A 19,104-nucleotide genomic window follows, 5' to 3' on the forward strand; every position below is an offset into this window, starting at 1 on the left:
CCACCTCTTGGGCTCAAGTATTCCTCCACCTCAGCCTCCCAAGTAGAGGACAAGTGTATGCCACCATGCCTAGCTAATTTTTAATTTTTTTATACAAATGGAGGGTCTCACCTATGTTGCTCAGGCTGGTCACAAACTCCTGGCCTCAAGGGATCCTCTTGCCTCAGCCTCCCAAAGTGTTGGGATTACAGGCATGAGCTACTGTGCCTGGCCTAGCTATTGTAATTCCTTTAACTTTTCATAGAAACTTAGAATCAGCTTTTTGATATCTATCAAATGTCTTCCTGGGATTTTGAGTTGCACTCAATATATAGATTATTTGGGAAAATAACTGAAATAATAACATTGGTAAGTCTTCCAGTTCACGAACATGATTTATCTATTTTTTTTAATGGCTTCTTTGATTTTTTAATTTGTATTTTATAATTTTTAGTGTAAGGATCCTACACATATTTTAATAGAGTTATTCTAAGTACTTTATATTTTTTGGTTCTATTGTAAGTATTTCTGCTGTTTTTGTTTTACTTTCCAATAGCTCATTACTAATGCAAATATAACTTACTTTTGCATATTGAGCTTGTATCTTGCAATGTTACTAAACTCACTTATTAGTTCTCATATTCTTTGGGTTTTTCTACATAGACAATTATGTCTTCTCCAAATAGAGACAGTTTTATTTCTTCCTTTCCAATGACTATGCTTTTAATTTTTTTTTCCTGCCAATTGCACTGGCTAGGACCTCTAGTGTGATGCTGAGTAAGAAAGGTTGAGAGCAGTCATTCTCGTCTGATCTTAGGGAGATGGCATTCAGTCTTTCGTATAAGTCGTGTGTTAGTTGGAGGCTTTGCACAGATGTCTTTTATCAAGTTAAGAACATTTCCTTTTATTCCTAGCTACTGAGAGTTTTTTATTACCAGGAGTAGATGTTGATTTTATCAAATGCTTTTTTCTGCACCTATTGGGATAATACTGGTTTTCTTTTTCAGATTATTAATGTGATGAATTACATTAATTTTTGTATGTTAACCCAGTCTTGCCTTCCTGGAATTAACTTCATTTGTTATATTATCCTTCTTGTATATTGTCGGATCCTTATGATGGATATTATTCTACATTTTCTTTTCTTGTAATGAGATAGTTTACTATTAGTAATAGAGTAATACTGGCCTCATATAATGAGTTGGAAAGTATTCTCTTCTTTTTAATTTTCTGGAGAAGTATATGTAGACTTGGTAATATTTATTTCTTAAACATTTGGTAGAATTCAACAGTGAAGCCATCTGAGCTTGGATTTTTCTCTGGGGAGATTTTGAAACACGTGTTCAATTTCTTTAGTACATGTAGAACTATTTTTGGTTATATATTTCTTCTTCGGTAAATTTGGGTAGTTTGCATCTTTCACAGAATTTGTTCATTTCATCCAAGTTGTCAAATTTATAAACATTAAGTTGTTCATCATATATTCTTGCTATACTTTTAATTTCTATAGGACATGAATCTATGTGCCATATCTAATTCCTGACATTATCTGTGTCTTCTCTCTTTTCCCTGACAAGCCTGGCTAGAGGCGTCTCAAACTTACTGTTCTTCTCACGGAATGGCTTTATGGGTTTTCTCTATTATTTTTATGTTTTCTATTTCATTGATTTCTGCTATCTTTATTATATTCTTTCTTCTGCTTACTTTAGCCTTAATTTACTCCTCTTTTTCTAGTTTGTTAAGGTAGAAGCCTATGTCATTGATTTGAGACCTCTATTCATTTTCTAATATAAGAATTTAGTGCTACAGTTTTAGCGGCATCCTACAAGTTTTGATATGCCATGTTTTCTTTCTCAATCAGTTCAAAATACTTTTAAAGTTATCCCTTTTGATTTTTATTTGACTCACGAATTGTTTTAAGTATTTTATTTAATCTTCAAATATTTTATGATTTTTCAGATGCCTTTCTGTTATAGATTTCTAATTTAATTTAATTGTGTTCATAAGACATAATTTGTCTAACTTGAATTCTTTTACATTTAGTAAGATTTATTTTATGTTCAAAAATATACTCTAAGTAAATGTGTATTTTATTATTGGGTAGAGTGTTCTATGAATGTTAATTAGGTCAAGTTGGCTGATAGTGTTGTTCAAGCCTTCTAAATTCTTACTAATTTTTTATCTGTTTATTCTCAGTTACTGAGAGAATGGTGAAATTTATGACTATAATTGTTTATCAATTTTTTCCTTGGAGTTTTATTAGTTTTTTTATTCACTTATACTGAAAGTCTGTTATTTAGGTTCATAACATTCAGGATTGTTATGTCCTTTTGATGAATTAACGCTTTTATCCTTAGGTAGTGGCCGTTTTATCCTGGTAAAAGTCTTTGTTCTGATTTTCACTTTGAATGACTTGTCTGTAATAGCTTCTCCAGCTTTCTTTTGATTAGTGTTAGCCTGTATAACTAATATGTATATCTAAGGTGTATCTTTTATGTATATCTAAGATGTATCTAATATGTATATCTAAGATGTATCTTTTTTTATTCTTTTACTTTAACCTATTTGTGGCTTTTTATTTATTTATTTACTTTTGAGACAGAGTCTCAGTCTGTCGCCCAGGTGACAGAGTGCAACAGCGCGATCTCAGCTCACTGCAACCTCTGCCCTCCAGGGTTCAAGTGATTCTCCTGTCTCAGCCTCCCGAGTAGCTGAGACTACAGGTGTGTGCCACCATACTCGGCTAATTTTTTTTTTTTTTTTAATAGAGATGGGGTTTCACCATGTAGCCAGGATAGTCTCAATCTCCTGACCTCGTGATCTGCCCACCTTGGCCTCCCAAAGTGCTGGGATTATAGGTGTGAGCCACCACGCCCAGCCAGCTCTTTATTTAAAGTGGGATTTTTGGCCAGCGTGTAGGCTCATGCCTGTAATCTCATTTTGGGAGGTTTAGGCAGGTGGATTGCTTGAGCCCAGGAGTTCAAGACCAGCCTGGGCAGCATGACAAAACCCGATCTCCACTGAAAATATATATATTAAAAAATTAGTCAAGCACAGTGGCACATGCCTGTACTTCCAGATATACAGGAGGCTGAGGTGGGAGAATCATCTGGGCCCAGAAAGTTGAGGCTGCAGTGAGCTGTAATTCCACCACTGCACTCCAGCCTGGGTGACAGGAGTGAAGCCCTGTCTCATAAATAAATAAATAAATAAATAAATAAATAAATAAACGTGGGTTTTTTTTCAGTGGATAAATAGTTGAGCCTTCCTTTTAAAAAAATCCAATCTGACAATCTCCACCTTTTAATTGGGGATGTTTATACCATTTACGTTTAATTTGGTCCTCAACATGGTGATGTTTATATATTGTTGCTATTTGCATTCTGTTTGTGACATCTGTTCTTTAGTCCCTCCTTCTTCTTTTTTCTGCCTTCTTTAGATTGTTTTTAATGACTCCATTTCATCTCCACTGTTGGATTATTGTCTATACTTTTTTCTCCTTCCATGATTGCTTTAGATATCATAGCATGTAATTTTAATTTGTCACAGACTAGCTACAAATAATATCATATTGCATTACATATATCATAAGAACTTTATAACAGTATATCACTATTTCCTTTCCCCAAGCCTTTGTGTTATTGTCATAAAATTTACTTCTATATTTATCACAAACTCCAAGTAAATTTTTATTATTTTTCCTTAAGCAGTTAATTTATCTTCTAAAGAGAACTTTTAAACAAGGAAAGTTTATATTTATCCACATATTTACCATTTTGTGCTTTTTATTCCTTTGTGTAAGTCGAGATTTGCATCTGTTATCATTTTTCTTCTGCTTGAAAGACTTTAACACTCATGTAGTACACATCTACTGGTGATAAATTCTTTCAGCTTTTATATGTTGGAAAGTCTTGGTCTTTCCTTTATTTAAAGAAATATTTTCACTGAATATAGAATTATAGGCTGATTTTTTTTGTTTTAGTCCTTTAAAAGACTTTGATACTGTTTTTTTATTGAGGAGAAATTGACATGACATAAAATTAGCATTTTAAAGTGAATAATTCATGGCATTTAATAAATTCCATGTTGTGCAACCATCACCTCTGTATAGCTCCAACACATTTTCATCACCCCAAAAGGAAACCCCATACCCATTAAACAGTTTCTTCCTATTCACCTCTCCCCACAAGCCCTGTCAACTACGAATCTGCATTTTGTCTCTGGATTTACTTATTCTGAATATTTCATGTAAGTGGAGTCAGACAATATCTGACCTTTTGTGTCTGGCTTCTTTCACTGAGATCCATGTTTTGGGGGTTCATCCACATTAAAGCATGTATCAATGCTTTATTCATTTTTATGGTTGAATAATATTCCATTGTATGTATATATTACAGTTTGTTTATCCATTCATTTATTGATGGACATTTAAGCTGTTTTCATATTTTTGACTATTTTGAATAGTGCTGTTATGAAGTTCCACTATCTTTTATCTTGCTTATTTCCAATAAGAAATCTGCTTTCATTATTTGTTCCTTCATACATAGTGTATTTTTTTCTACCCCTTCTTGCTGCTTTTATGATTTTCCTTCTATCACTGTTTTTAAGCAATTCAGTTATGATAGGCCTAGTAATTCATTTCTCTTTTGGGGACTTCAAATACATGTGTATTAGGATACTTGAAATTGACGCGCAGATCACTTATGCTCTCTGTTTATCATTTTATTGGGTCTTTTTAAATTCTGTACTTCATTTCACATAGTATTTATTGCTCTAAGTGCATTAATCTTTTCATTTATAGTGTCGGAACATGTAAATTTCATTCAGTGGTTTTAATCTCAGACATGATATTTTTCATCTGTACAAGTTTAGTTTGGGTCTTTTTATATCATGAACATCTCACGTTCTTCTGTTTTCCTCTACTTTCTTGAGCACATATAGTTAAAACAATTTTTAAAATAATTGTTTGTATTTCCTTTTCTACCCTGTGCGTCTACACTGTGTCATTTCTCAGTTCTGATTGATTTTTTTCTTTCATTATAGGCTGTATTTTCCTGCTTCTTTGCATGCCTGACAATTTTTTAAATTGAATTCCAGACATTGGGAATTTTGCCTTGTTGGATGCTGGATATTCTTTCATTTTATTTTAAAAAATATTCTTGAGCTTTGTAATAGTTATGCTACTTGGAAACAGTTTGATACTTCTGAGGTTTGCCTTTAAGCTTTGTCAGGTAAAGCCAAAGTAGCCTTTATTCTGAGTGTGATTTTATTCTTTATCCTACATACCAATTCCCTGCTACTAAAGCAATACCCTTCTGCATATCCTACCCTACACTCTACATATTAGAAGGTTTTTCTATTCTAGCTGGTGGTAGCTCCAACTATTCCCAGCCCTGTGTTTAACTCTGGATTTTTAAGTCTGTTCCTTTTAGGTGTTTTTTTCTCTAGTCTCAGTTAATTTTTCTCACCTGCATACATTGATCAATATTCAGCTGAAAATTCAGGACAGCGTCAGGACAGAGTTGGAGAGGGATTTTGCAAAGCTTCAGAACTCTCTCGCTCTCTCTCTCTGTGCCATGCAAACTCTAGCTACGTTGGCCTTTATGAACGTCCATCTCTTGTCTTCTAAACTCTAGGAAACCACCAGGCTCTGCCTGGGTTCCTGCTCCCTGCACTGTAGCCTCAAACTCTCTAAGTAATAATCTTTAGCAATCATGAGGCTCACCTCATTTGTTTCCTTTTTTTCTTTTCTTCAGGGATCACTCTCCTGCATTGCCGACTGTTCACACTGGAAGACTGTTGTTTTACATATTTAGTCAGTTTGTTGGTCATTTAAGGCAAGAGGGTAAATCCAGTCAGTTCCTATTACTCCACCTTGCTCAGAAATGGAAGTCCAAGTCCTTATTTCTTAACCTTTTGTTCTTTGTCTTTGCTTGGGCTTAGAGTCCTGTGAATGCAGGTGAGGCTCCTCTCTGGGCTTCAGATATGTATGTTTACTCCCAGAAATCAGAGAGTGCTCATGGATCATGAAGCCCAACCCCCTGTCTGTACAAATAGAAAGGCTCAGGCTAGGAGAGCCAGGGGCTCTCCTAGGGTCACAAAATTTTCTTTGTGACTCCTGGACTGGGGCTTCCTCTGCATAATAGTTCATGTGCTGCACGATTTGCAAAGTGATGAATAAAACAGCCTAATCCTTTTTTAGTTTTTAATTTTTGTGTATATAGTAGATAGTAGGTGTACATATTTATGGGGTACATAAGAGATTTTGACACAGGCATTCGATGTGTAATAACCACATCATGGAAAATGGGACATGCACCACCTCCAGCATTTATCCTTTGTGTTACAAACAATCCAGTTATATGCTCTTTTAGGTATTTTTAAATGTACAATTAAATTATTATTGAGTGTGGTCACCCTGTTGTGCTATCAAACACTAGGTCTTACTCATTCTTTATAATTTTTTTACTCATTAACCATTCCCATGTCTCCCTCAACCCCTGCACTACCCTTCCCTTATGTCCATGAATTCAATTGTCTAGGTTTTTAGATCCACAAATAAGTGAGAACATGTAAGGTTTGTCTTTCTGTGCCTGCTTATTTCATTTAACATAATGACCTCCATTTCCATTCATGTTGTTGTAAATAACAGAGTCTCATATTATTATGGCTGAATAGTACTCCATTGTGTATATGTACCACATTTTCTTTATCCATTCATCTGTTGATGGATACTTAGGTTGCTTCCAAATCTTAGCTATTGCGAACAGTGCTGTAACAAACATGGGAGTGCAGATACCACTTCGAGGTATGGATTTCCTTTCTTTTGGGTGTATACCCAGATTGCTGTATCATATGGTAGCTCTATTTTTAGTTCTTCGAGGAACCTCCAAACTGTTCTCCGTAGTGATTGTACTAATTTACATTCCCACCAAGAGTGTGAGGGTTCCCTTTTCTCCACATTCTCACTAGCATTTGTTATTTCCTGTCTTTTGGATAAAAGCCATTTTAACTGGAGTAAGATGATATCTCATTATAGTTTTCATTTGCATTTCTCTGATGATCCATGATGTTAAAAACATCTTCATATGCCTGTTTGCCATTTAGATGTCTCATTTTTTATTTTACTTTATAACTTTTATTTTAAGTTCAGGGGTACATGTGCAGGATTCTTATATAGATAAACTCATATCACAGGGCTTTGTCGTACAGATTATTTTGTTACCCATGTGTTAAGCCTAGTACCCATTAGTTATTTTTTTTATACTCTCCTCCTCCCGCCCTCCACCCTCCACCCTCCAGTAGGCCCCAGTATCTGTTTTTCCCCTGTACATGCCATGTGTTCTCATCATTTAGCTCCCACTTATCAGTGACAACATGTAGTATTTGGTTTTCTGCTTCTGCATTAGTTTGCTAAGGATAATGGCCTCCATCTCCATCTATGTTCCTGCAGAGGACATGATCTCATTCTTTTTTATGGCTCTATAGTATTCCATGGTGTGTATATATACTACGTTTTCTTTATCCAGTCTGCCACTGATGGACATTTAGGTTGATTTCATGTCTTTGCTATTGTGAATAGTGCTACAATGAACATATATGTGCAGGTGTCTTTATGATAGAATGATTTATATTCCTTTGGGCATATACCCAGTAATGGGATTGCTAGGTCAAATGGTAGTTATATTTTTAGGTCTCTGAGGAATCACCACACTGTTTCCACAATGGCTGAACTAATTTACACTCTCACCAACAATGTATAAGTGTTCCTTTTTCTCTACAACCTTGCCAGCACCTGTTATTTTTTGACTTTTTAATAACAGCCATTCTGACTGGTGTGAGACAGTATCTCATTGCGGTTTTGATTTGCATTTCTCTAATGATCAGTGATGTTGAGCTTTTTTTCATATGCTTATTGGCTGCATGTATGTCTTCTTTTGAGAAGTGTCTGTTCATATCCTTTGCCCACTTTATAATTAGCTTTTTTTTCTTGTATGTTTGTTTAAGTTCCTTATAGATAATGGATATAAGACCTTTGTCAGATGCAGAGTTTGCAAAATTTTTCCCATTCTATAGGTTGTCTGTTTACTCTGTTGATAGTTTCTTTTGCTGTGCAGAAGCTCTTTAGTTTAATTAGATCCCACTTGTCAATTTTTGCCTTTGTTACAATTTCTTTTGGCATCTTCGTCATGAAATCTTTGCCGTTCCTGTGTCCAGAATGATATTGCCTAGATTGTCTTCCATGGTTTTTATAGTTTTGAGTTTTACATCTAAGTCTGTAATCTATCTTGAGTTAATTTTTGTATATGGTGTAAGGAAGTGGTCTAGTTTCAATCTTCTGCATATGGCTAGCCTTTTATCCCAGTACCATTTATCGAATAGGGAGTACTTTCCCCATTGATTGTTTTTGGTGACTTTGTAGAATATCAGAGAGTTGTAGGTGTGTGGCCTTATTTCTGGGCTCTGTATTCTGTTCCATTGGTCTATGTGTCTGTTTTTGTACCAGTATAATGCTGTTTTAGTTACTATAGCCCTGAAGTATAGTTTGAAATTGAGTAGCCTGATGCCTCCAGCTTTGTTCTTTTTGCTTAGGATTGCCTTGGCTATTTGGGCTCATTTTTAGTTCCATATAAATTTTAAAATAGTTTTTTTTTTTGTAGTTCTGTGAAGAATGTCATTGGTAGTTTGATAGGAATAGCATTGAATCTATAAGGTGCTTTGGGCAGTATGGCCGTTTTAACAATATTGATTCTTCCAATCCATAAGTATGAAATGTTTTTCCATTTGTTTGTGTCATCTCTGATTTTTCTGAGCAGTGTTCTGTAGTTTTCCTTGTAGAGACCTTTCACCTCCCTGGTTAGCTGTATTCCTAAGCATTGTATTCTTTTTGTGGCAATTGTGAATAGGAATGCCTTCCCGATCTGGCTGTTGGCTTGGCTATTGTTGGTGTATAGGAATGTTAGTGATTTCTATACACTGACTTTGTATCTTGAGACTTTGCTGAAGTTGTTTATCAGCTGAAGGAGCTTTTGGGCTGGAACTATGGGATTTTCTAGATACAGGATCATGTCGTTTGCAAGCAGGGACAGTCTGACTTCCTCTCTTCCTACTTGGAGGTCCTGTATTTCTTTCTCTTGCCTAATCGCTCTGGCCAGGACTTGCAATACTATGTTGAATAGGAGTGGTGACAGCGAGCATCCTTTTCTTGTGCCAGTTTTGAAGGGGAATGCTTCCAGGCTTTGCCCATTGAGTGTGATGTTGGCTGTGGGTTTGTCATAGATGGCTCTTATTATTTTGAGGTATGTTTCTTTAATATCTAGTTTGTTGAGAGTTTTAAATATGAAGGGTGTTGAATTTTATCAAAAGCCTTTTCTGCACCTATTGAGATAATCATTGGTTTTTGTCTTTACTTCTGTTCATGTGATGAATCACATTTATTGATTTGTATATGTTGAACCAACATTGCATCCCAGAGATAAAGCCTACCTGATCATGGTAGATACACTTTTTGATATGCTGCTGGATTCAGTTTGCCAATATTTTATTGAAGATTTTTGCATCTATGTTCACCAAGTATGTCTTCTTTTGAGAAATGTCTATTTTAAATCTTTTGACCATTTTTAAAATCAGATTATTAGATTTTTTTCCTATAGAGTTGTTTGAGCTCCTTATATATTCTGGTTATTAATCCCTCATCAGATGGATAGTTTTCAAATATTTTCTCCCATTCTATGGGTTGTCTCTTCACTTTGTTGATTTGTGGTGAGGGTGGGCTGTGCAGAAGCTTTTTAACTTGATGTGATCCCATTTGCCCATTTTGCTTGGTTGTCTGTGTTTGTGGGGCATTATTGAAGAAATTTTTGCCCAAACCAGTCTGGAGTTTCCCCAATGTTTTCTTGTAGTAGTTTTATAGTTTGAGGTCTTAGATTTAAATCTTTAATCGATTTTGATTTGATTTTTATATATGGTGAGAGACAGGGTCTAGTTTCATTGTTATGCATACAGAGGTCCGGTTTTCCCAGCACCATTTATTGAAGACACTGTCTTTTCCTCACTGTATGTTCTTGGCACTTTCGTCGAAAATGAGTTCACTGAAGGTGTGTGAGTTTGTTTCTGGGTTCTCTATTCTGTTCCTTTAGTGTATAAGTCTGTTTTTTGTTTGCTTGCTTTTGTTTTTCAGGCAGAATCTCACTCTGTTGCCCAGGTTGGAGTGCAGTGGCATGATCTTGGCTCACTGCTACCTCCATCTCCCAGGTTCAAGTGATTCTCCTGACTCAGCTTGCCGAGTAGTTGGGGTTATAGGCTGGCTAATTTTTGTATTTTTAGAAGAGACAGAGTTTCACCATGTTGGCCAGACTGGTCTCAAACTCTTGACCTCGGGTGATCTGCCCACCTCGGCCTCCCAAAGTGCTAGGATTAAAGGCATGAGCCACTGTGCCCAGCCTACATGCTTATTTTTATGCCAGCACCATGCTGCTTTGGTTACTATATCTCTGTAGTATAATTTGAAGTCACAGGTAATGTGATTCCTCTAGTTTTGTTCTTTTTGCTCAGGATGTCTTTGGCTATTCTGGGTCTTTTATGGTTTCCTATTTATTCTAGGGTTTTTTTTTTTCTATTTCTGTGAAGAATGTCATTAGTATTTTGATGGGGATTGTATTGAATCTGTAGATTGCTTTGAGTAATATGGACATTTTAACAACATTGTTTCTTCTAATCCATGAGCATGGACTGTCTTTCCATTTGTATCCTGTTCAATTTCTTTCATCAGAGTTTTATAATTTTAATTGTAAAGATCTTTCACTTCTTTGGTGAATTCTTAGATAATTTAATTTTACTTGTGGCTATTGTAACTGGGATTTTTTTTCAGATCGTTCACTGTTGGCATGTAGACATGCTACTGATTTTTGTATGTTGATTTTGTATCCTGCAACTTTACTGAATTTTTAAAACCAGTTCTAATAGTTTTTTTGGTGGGATATTTCGTTTTTTTCCAAATGTAAGATTATATTATCTGCAAACAGGATAATTTGGCTTCTTCCATTCCAGTTTGGATGCCCTTTATTTCTTTCTCTTGTTTGATTGCTCTAGGTAAGACTTCCAATGCCATGCTGAACAACAGTGGTGAAAGTGGGCATCCTTTTCATGTTATAGGAAAGGCTTTTCATTTTTCCCCATTCAGTATGATACTAGCTGTGGTTCTACAATATGTGACTTTTAATATGTTGAGGTATGTTCCTTTTATACCTAGTTTTTAAAGGATTTTTATTATGAAGGGATGTTGAATTTTATTGAATGCATTTTCAGCATCATTTGAAATGATCAAGTTTTTTGTCCTTTATTCTGTTGATATAATGTATCACTTTGATTTATTTGCATATATTGAACCATCCTCTCATCCCAGAGATAAATCCCATCTGGTAACAATGAATGATCTTTTAAAATGTATTGTTGAATTCTGCTTGCGAGTATTTTGTTGAGGATTTTTGCATCAATATTTATCAGAGATAATGACTTGCAGCCATTTTTGATATGTCCTGGTCTGTTTTTTTGATACGTCCTGGCCAGGGTAACAATGGCCTCATAGAATGAGTTTGGAAATATTCTCTCTTCCTCTATTTTTCAGAATAGTGTGAGTAGGATTGGTGTTATACGCTCTTCTTCAAATGTTGGTAGAATTTAGCAATGAAGTCATCAGATCCCAGGCTTTTCTTTATTAGGAGACGTTTTATTACATCTTGTATCTCACTACTTGTTATTAGTCTTTTCAGATTTTGGATTTCTTTTTGGTTCAATCTTGGTAGGTGTATGTGTCTAGAAATTTATCCATTTCCTCTAGATTTTCTCTTCTACTGGCATATAGCTGCTCATAGTAGCTGCTAATGATCTTTTGAATTTTGGCAGTATCAGTTATAATGTCTCCTTTTTCATCTCTGATTTTATTAGAGTCTTCTTTCTTTTTTTTCAGGCTAAAGGTTTATCGATTTTGTTTGTCTTTTCAAACAAACTTTCAGTTTCATTGATCTTTAGTATTTTTTCATTTTAATTTATTTATGTCTGCTCTGATCTTTATTATTTCTTTTCTTCTAATTTTAGATTGGTTTTCTCTTGCTTTTTTAGTTCTTTAAGATACATTGTTAGGTTATTTATTTGAAGTTTTTCTTCTTTTCTGATGTAGGCACTAATAGCTATAAATTTCCCTCTTAGTACTGCTTTTGCTGTATCGTGTAGGTTTTGGTATGTTGTGTTGCCATTATTATTTGTTTCAAGAAAAGTTTCAATTTTTAAAATAATTTCTTTATTGGCCCACTTGACATTCAGGAACAGATGAAACAGTCTAATCTTGAAGGGAAGAGGTTAATTCACTTTAAAATCTGAATTTTTTCATATCCCATTTTTTTCAGTGTAAAACTATTATAATAACCCATGGTACATTTAAATTTAACCTTGATAATATGTAATAGAGGTTGTAGCCTTGAATTTAAAGTGTTTGTGATAATTAGAGTGTGTTGCATATTTAACAAATATTGATTTAGCCCCGATTTACGTCAGGCCCAAAGGCAGATGTTGGGGATTCAAAGATGAATCAGACATAGTATCTGCTCTTAAGAAACTCAGTTCACTGGAGATCTTGATGTGGAAACAAATAGATTTTCTGTCTTAATGGTCAGCACAGAGATGAGGAAAGCCCAGAGCAGGGGTATGTAACTCCAAGACTGGGAATTTAGGGAGAATCTCCCAGAAGAAATTATCAGAACAGAATCAGGAAAGAAGAGAGTGGTTGGAAGGTCTCTGGATTTGTATTTATCTGGGCATTAAGATGCGGCTTGCCTCCTGTGGTTCCATTTCTTGTTTCATTGTATTCTTTCCATAAAATAGTTTTAGAATCCTCCCATGCCACTTTGACTGTGATTTGGCTGCATGTGCCTGAAACAGCCTGGCACATAGCAAATACCTAAAAAAATTTTGTCAGATGATGGATGGATGGATGGGTGGGTGGATGGATGGATGGATGGATGGATGGATGAATAGATGGATAGACTGATGGACAAGCTGTGCTCACACTGAATTCCCTCCCAAGGTGACTGTGGACTCGCAGCCTGTGTGGCCACCTGTGAGGAGGTATGGGTTCAGAATTGAGGACACAGGCCATATGTACATGATCCTGACTCCCTCACACATCCAGATCCAGTGGCTCCACAGCTCAGGACTCATGATCGTGGAGGCCAGCAAAGCCAGCAAGGCCCAGGGCCATGGCCTGTGCGGTAAGGTGGGACCCAGCTCGGGGGAGGGGATGTTTCCCAGGTCCGCCTCTGCCTCCAGACATAATTCCTTCTGGAGCAGGAAAGGCTGTGACAGAATACCAGGCCAGAGGTGGGAGCAGGAGAGCTGCCAGGGCAGGGAAGCCTAATGTCTTGTGTCCTGGGGCCAAAGCTGCCAGTAGGGAGATAGTAGAGGGCTACAGGGACTCACCTAGTTGTCACTTCAGCCAGGACTGTCTGTTAGCTTCCCTGACAGCCTCCTAATGTTAGATAATCCTGTCCATCTGCATGAGCCTGGGCATTTCACAAAGCACTTCCACACTCTTATCTCACTTATTCTTGGTAATCCACACAACAGCACTGAGAGATGGCCATTAGTAACCCCACTGAACTAAAGAAGAAAAGGGGCTCAGAGAGATTAAGTGGTTTAGCTAAGGGCACACAGCAGAGCTGCCACAATACACAGAACTAGTGCTCTTCAGACCACAGCATAATTGCAGAGAGCATGTCCTAAGGGATTGAATGTATTCTCATAAGGAAAAGAGCGACAGGACAAGCCTGGATGTGGGCTGCTGCTCATTTCTAGGACATAAGCATGTGGACACTCATGGGGCACTCCATGACAGGCTACCATGATTGTTATTATGGGTGAGCTAGAAACACTCATGACACATGCATGCACACACACATACACCCTACATCCTCCACCTGCAGCCCTGGTGATCATTCACACATTCACATTCATGCCCCTCTGCATTCAAAAGGCCCTTTACACATGCACTAACACATGCGGGTCAGCTCCTTGCTCATTCTTTCCTTTGTTCAACGCGTATTTGCCATGTACCAGGCACTAGGGATAAAACAGTGAACAAAACAGACAAAATTCCTGTTTTATGATGCTTCTGTTCTTACGCTGAACACTTCTTACACACATGCCACCACCACCACCACCACCACCACCACCATCGCTACCACCACCATCACCATCACTGCCATCGTCTTTTTCTCACCATTTCTTCCTTCTCTTCTCTTCATTCCCAGCAAACAGCACTGTGGTCAGCAGTACCCTGGTGAGCCAACTCCTCCCTAGGATACCTTTGTGTCACCCCTCACTGACTTAAAGCCAAGACCCAAAGTGTGACTATGGGGACCATTAATAAGATATGAGAGTTTGCCTTTAATCATGCTTTATATTCACAGAATGGTGGTTAGAGGTGTTGAAGCAGAAGTCAGATCATTTATATCTCCATTTTATTTGATAGAACATCTGATAGCTGGGAACCCTGCTAGAAAAACTTGGGGGAGTGCTGAGATAAATGAGAATCTAAAAGAAAATGAGTCTTTGTACTCAAAGAGCTACAATCTTTTGTGAAAGGCTGACCTGCAAGCCAGGGACTGTTACACAGATTTTGGAAGGTCATGGGTGGCGCATCTGAGGCATCCTTGAAGGAAGGGCATCCGAGAAAGTATTTCAAGCAGAGGGAGCAGCTTGAGCAGAGTTGTGGGCAGGAAAGTGTGTGGCTGGAGCACATAGATGGTGTGTGAGAGATGAGACCAGAAGTTTAGGTCACATTAAAAGCTGGGACAGATAAATTTCACCCTTACCCTCATCTCAGTGCCTTAACACAACAGAAGCTTATTTCTGGCATACGTAAGTTCCCAAATGGATAATAATGAGTCAGAGATCCGGATACCCTCTATCTTCTGGTTCTGCCATGTTAACATGAGTTTCCAAATTCACAGGAGAGGAGGCAGTTGGGAAGGTTTTATAGACTAGGCCTGGAGGTGGTACTCATCACCTTCACTCACATGCCATTGGCTGGGACGCAATCAGATGATCTCACCTAGCTGCAAGGGCGTCTGGGAAAAATACACTGACAGCCCAGGAAAAAGAGGGAACAGTTGTAATTAGCTAGCAGTCACTGCTAAAGCAGATTTTTTGGGGGGTAGCTTTATATTTTGCTGAAATGTAGCAAAACTTATAAACATTTAGAACTTGCAAAGATAGTATAAGGTAATATATACCTTTTACCCAAATTTACCAGTCTTTCACATTTTACCCCATTTGCTTTTCTCCTTCTCTCTCTCTGTGTGCATACATTTTTACATGCACATTATATATATGTGTGTGTGTGTGTGTGTGTGTGTGTGTGTATGCATTTTTCAGAACCATTTGAAGATAGCTTCAAGACATTGTATCCCTTTACCCCTAAATACATGTGTGTTTCCTAAGAATGAAGACATTTTGTTTCACAGCAGGTTTGCTAGCTTCCCTTCACCTAATTTTCCTCACCTATAAAATGGAGATAATGCTGTTATTGACCTCAAAGAACTGTGAAGAATACAAAAAGTGAGAGCTGACGACATGAGAGTGGTAGTGACGATCTGTGGCTATTGGGATTGTTTGGCCCCTTTCAGGTATCTGTGATGGAGATGCAGCCAATGACCTCACCCTGAAGGATGGCTCGGTGGTGGGTGGGGCTGAGGACCCTGCTCCCTTTCTGGACAGCTGGCAGGTGCCCAGCTCCCTGACCTCGGTGGGCCAGACCCGCTTCCGCCCAGACAGCTGCGCCACAACTGACTGCTCTCCCTGCCTTCGCATGGTGTCCAACCGCACCTTCAGTGCCTGCCACCGCTTTGTATGTGCCAACTGGGTCCACTGGGGACACCTCCTGGGCTAACTGGGGATGGCAGTACCTACCTGCAGAGGCTCATTGTTCCTTCTGGGCAGGGAGGGGAGGAGTTGGGTCTTGGTGTGGCATCATAGTAAGCAGCGCTGCCTGATGCATATGCCCAGGTGTCTCCAGAGTCGTTCTGTGAGCTGTGGATCCGGGACACCAAGTACGTGCAGCAGCCCTGCGTGGCCCTGACTGTGTACGTGGCCATGTGCCACAAATTTCACGTGTGCATCGAGTGGCGGCGTTCTGACTACTGCCGTGAGTTTGGGGGGCCAAGGGGACCCTCCTTTGTGACTATTGCTCCCATCCTCCATTAAACTGGGAAAAGGCTCCCAGATGTAAATTCATGTACAGTTTCCCAGCTTTACTCATGCATGCATTTATTTATTGCATTAGTAAATTTATAAATATTTAATGTTTAATTTATATTTAATTTTTATATTAAAAAGTATATACATTTTTATATTAATGAACACTTTTATTATAATTCATATGAATATATTAGCACGTAGTAATTGTATGGTTATTTAGTATTTGCTTTCTTTGCATCTCGTCTCTGAAAGTGGAGTCTGCAGCCATCGCCACCTCCCGGGGTGGTTTTGAGGCTGTCGGGGAGAGTGTGCCGAGTGCTCACAGAGGCCTCCCCCACCCTCCAGACACCGTCCAGTACATCTTAGCTCCCTCTGCTTCTTTTTTGCTCATCTTTCTCTTCTTGCAGTCTTTCCCCTCTTTCCTGAGGAAAGGAGATGAGATCTGCTTCCTCCTCCCCCAATTAGGTTTGACTGGTGGGGTCTACAGGGGTGACCTGGGGAAAAGTAGCTTGATTTATAAATGTGAACACATCTAGAAAGGCTGGGATCGGCTCACAGGAAGGCCACACCCACAATATGACAAGTAAAAAGGCAAAAGTCCTCTTGGGTTGTGTTCTTCTAACTGTGGATTCCAACTTAGAATGAAATCAGTTTAGGGGTCAGCACCAGCATTTTAAAAAAAAAATACAATACAATAGAATAAAAAATACCAGTGTGTATCGCTCATAGAAAGTTCAAGTGTTGTTTTGTAAAAGAGATTTTTTATTTTATAAAGAAGCAATTTTCAACCTAAATACTCTTTGAAATCACTCAAGGAACTTGAAAATGCATGGACCCCACAATCAGAGATTCAGTTGGCCCGGGGTGGGCTCCCTACAATGGTACCTCAAAAACTCCCAAGGGATTCTTGTGTAGTTGAATTTGAGGACCACTGTTCTACACGCTTGTGTATATTGGGCCACAACGTAATATCTACTTTTTGCAGTCAAGGAAGTTTGAAAACACTGATCTAGAGCAAGGGGTTGGCAAACCTTTTCTGTAAGGAGCCAGATAGCAAATATTTGATGCTTTGTGTGCCATATGGTCTCAGTCATAATCCTCAACTCTACCTTTTTAGTATGAAAACAGCCTTAGACAGAATATATATAAAGGAACAGGCATGACTGTGTTCCAATAAAACTTTGTTTGCAAAAACAGACAGTGGGCTGGATTTGGGCTGTGGGCTGTACTTTGCTGAGTCCTAATATAAGGAAGGAGGTGATGTCACCAAGCCCTTTGACTTAGGCACTCTCTGCTGAGCCCCATCCTCATTCCTTCTTATTCTTTTGGCCCTCAATGGGGAGCCCTGCCTGGGGTCTGAGGTAGGCCTGATGTCCACTTTGTCCCTGCAGCCTTCCTGTGCTCCAGCGACTCCACATACCAGGCATGTGTGATGGCCTGTGAGCCCTCCAAGACATGCCAGGATGGGCTACTAGGCCCTCTGGACCCAGACCACTGCCAGCTGCTGGGTGAGGGCTGCGTCTGCTCTGAGGGCACCGTCTTACACCGGCGCCACTCCGCACTCTGCGTCTCGGAGGCCAAGTGCGGTAGGTTCCTCCCCTCCCTGGGCAGGGTCTCCAAAGTTGACCTCACCTCCTGCTGCCCATGGCTGAGACCCATCTGCAACCTTCCAGGTCTGCTTAGGGGTGGTCAGTACCCCAGGGAGAGTCTAGCCTGGGAAGTTCTGGGCTCCCCACCTTCCTCAGTCCCCTGCACCCTGCCATGCCCCTCTGCAGCCTGCACTGACAGCATGGGGGTGCCGAGGGCCCTGGGGGAGACCTGGAACAGCTCCCTCAGCGGCTGCTGCCAGCAGCAGTGCCAAGCCCCAGACACCATCGTTGCGGTGGATCCGGGCTGCCCCAGCCCCCGCCCTGAGAGCTGCCCGCGATTTGGGGAGGTGGCCTTGCTCCTACCCACCAAGGATCCCTGCTGCCTGGGGACTGTCTGTGGTGAGTGTCTGCCTTCACTTCCTTAGACCTCAACTGTAAAACAGCTAAAAGGCTCCAGCCCTGCACACTGTCTCCAGTGGAGGAGAGAATCCCTGGGGGCAGGGGTAGAGGCTCGGGAGCCAGTGCAGGGAGTGCTGTGGAGCCAGGCAGCCTGGCCACTCTTCTTCCCCCACCTGTAGCCATGTGGCCTCGGGCAAATCAGTTCACATCCTCTGTGCCTTTGTTAGTTCTCCCGGGACATGAGCTGACAATTGGGCCCATTTTGGGAGTTGCTGTGAGGGTGGGGCACATGTTGACAAATGTTAGGTCTTGCTGCTCTTCTGTCCCAGTTCTGAACCCTTGTGTGACTCTCAAAGCCTCATCTAGGAGTGTGGGTCCTGGGAGCAGTGGGAGGAGTGGGACCAGGTGTCCAGGGGGTAGGCAGTGCTGGAGAGCAGTGGGGACATCCAGCCTCCAGGTGACAGGCCCTGTGGTCTTTGGGCCAGTGTGTAACCAGACTCTGTGTGAGGGCCTCGCCCCCACCTGCCGCCCAGGCCACCGCCTCCTCACCCATTTCCAGGAGGACTCCTGCTGCCCCAGCTACAGCTGTGGTGAGAGGCCTGGGGTGAGGAGGGTGGGGATGGGCTGAGGGCAGTTGGGGGGAGGATGGCTCTGGGGGCAGGTGCCCAGGTGTGGCCAGGCAGGTTCCTCTCCCAGCACCTAAATCCGGCCTTTTCCCCAGAGTGTGACCCAGATCTCTGCAAGGCAGAGCTGGTCCCCAGCTGCCGACAGGACCAGACCCTGATCGCCGGCCGCCTGGGGGACTCCTGCTGCACCTCCTACTTCTGCGGTGGGTCACCGTCAGGGCACACAGCCGGACCACAGTCTGCCAGCCTCACCTCTGTGT

At 40.0% G+C, this 19,104-nt stretch overlaps 1 protein-coding gene across 1 annotated transcript in view; it reads left to right on the top strand.

The window, feature by feature from the left end:
- OTOG (otogelin) overlaps positions 1–19,104 on the top strand; it is a 98,685-nt gene that overhangs the window by 66,704 nt on the left and 12,877 nt on the right. Inside the window, exons 40-46 of the mRNA XM_074401184.1 lie at positions 13,061–13,244; positions 15,660–15,880; positions 16,039–16,177; positions 17,622–17,816; positions 18,006–18,218; positions 18,704–18,808; positions 18,940–19,047. Coding sequence (XP_074257285.1) covers positions 13,061–13,244; positions 15,660–15,880; positions 16,039–16,177; positions 17,622–17,816; positions 18,006–18,218; positions 18,704–18,808; positions 18,940–19,047 — 1,165 coding nt within the window. The remainder of the gene's footprint in view (positions 1–13,060; positions 13,245–15,659; positions 15,881–16,038; positions 16,178–17,621; positions 17,817–18,005; positions 18,219–18,703; positions 18,809–18,939; positions 19,048–19,104) is intronic.

This window comes from Saimiri boliviensis, chromosome 6, assembly GCF_048565385.1.
Source record: "Saimiri boliviensis isolate mSaiBol1 chromosome 6, mSaiBol1.pri, whole genome shotgun sequence".
NCBI classification, from domain to species: Eukaryota; Metazoa; Chordata; class Mammalia; order Primates; family Cebidae; genus Saimiri; species Saimiri boliviensis.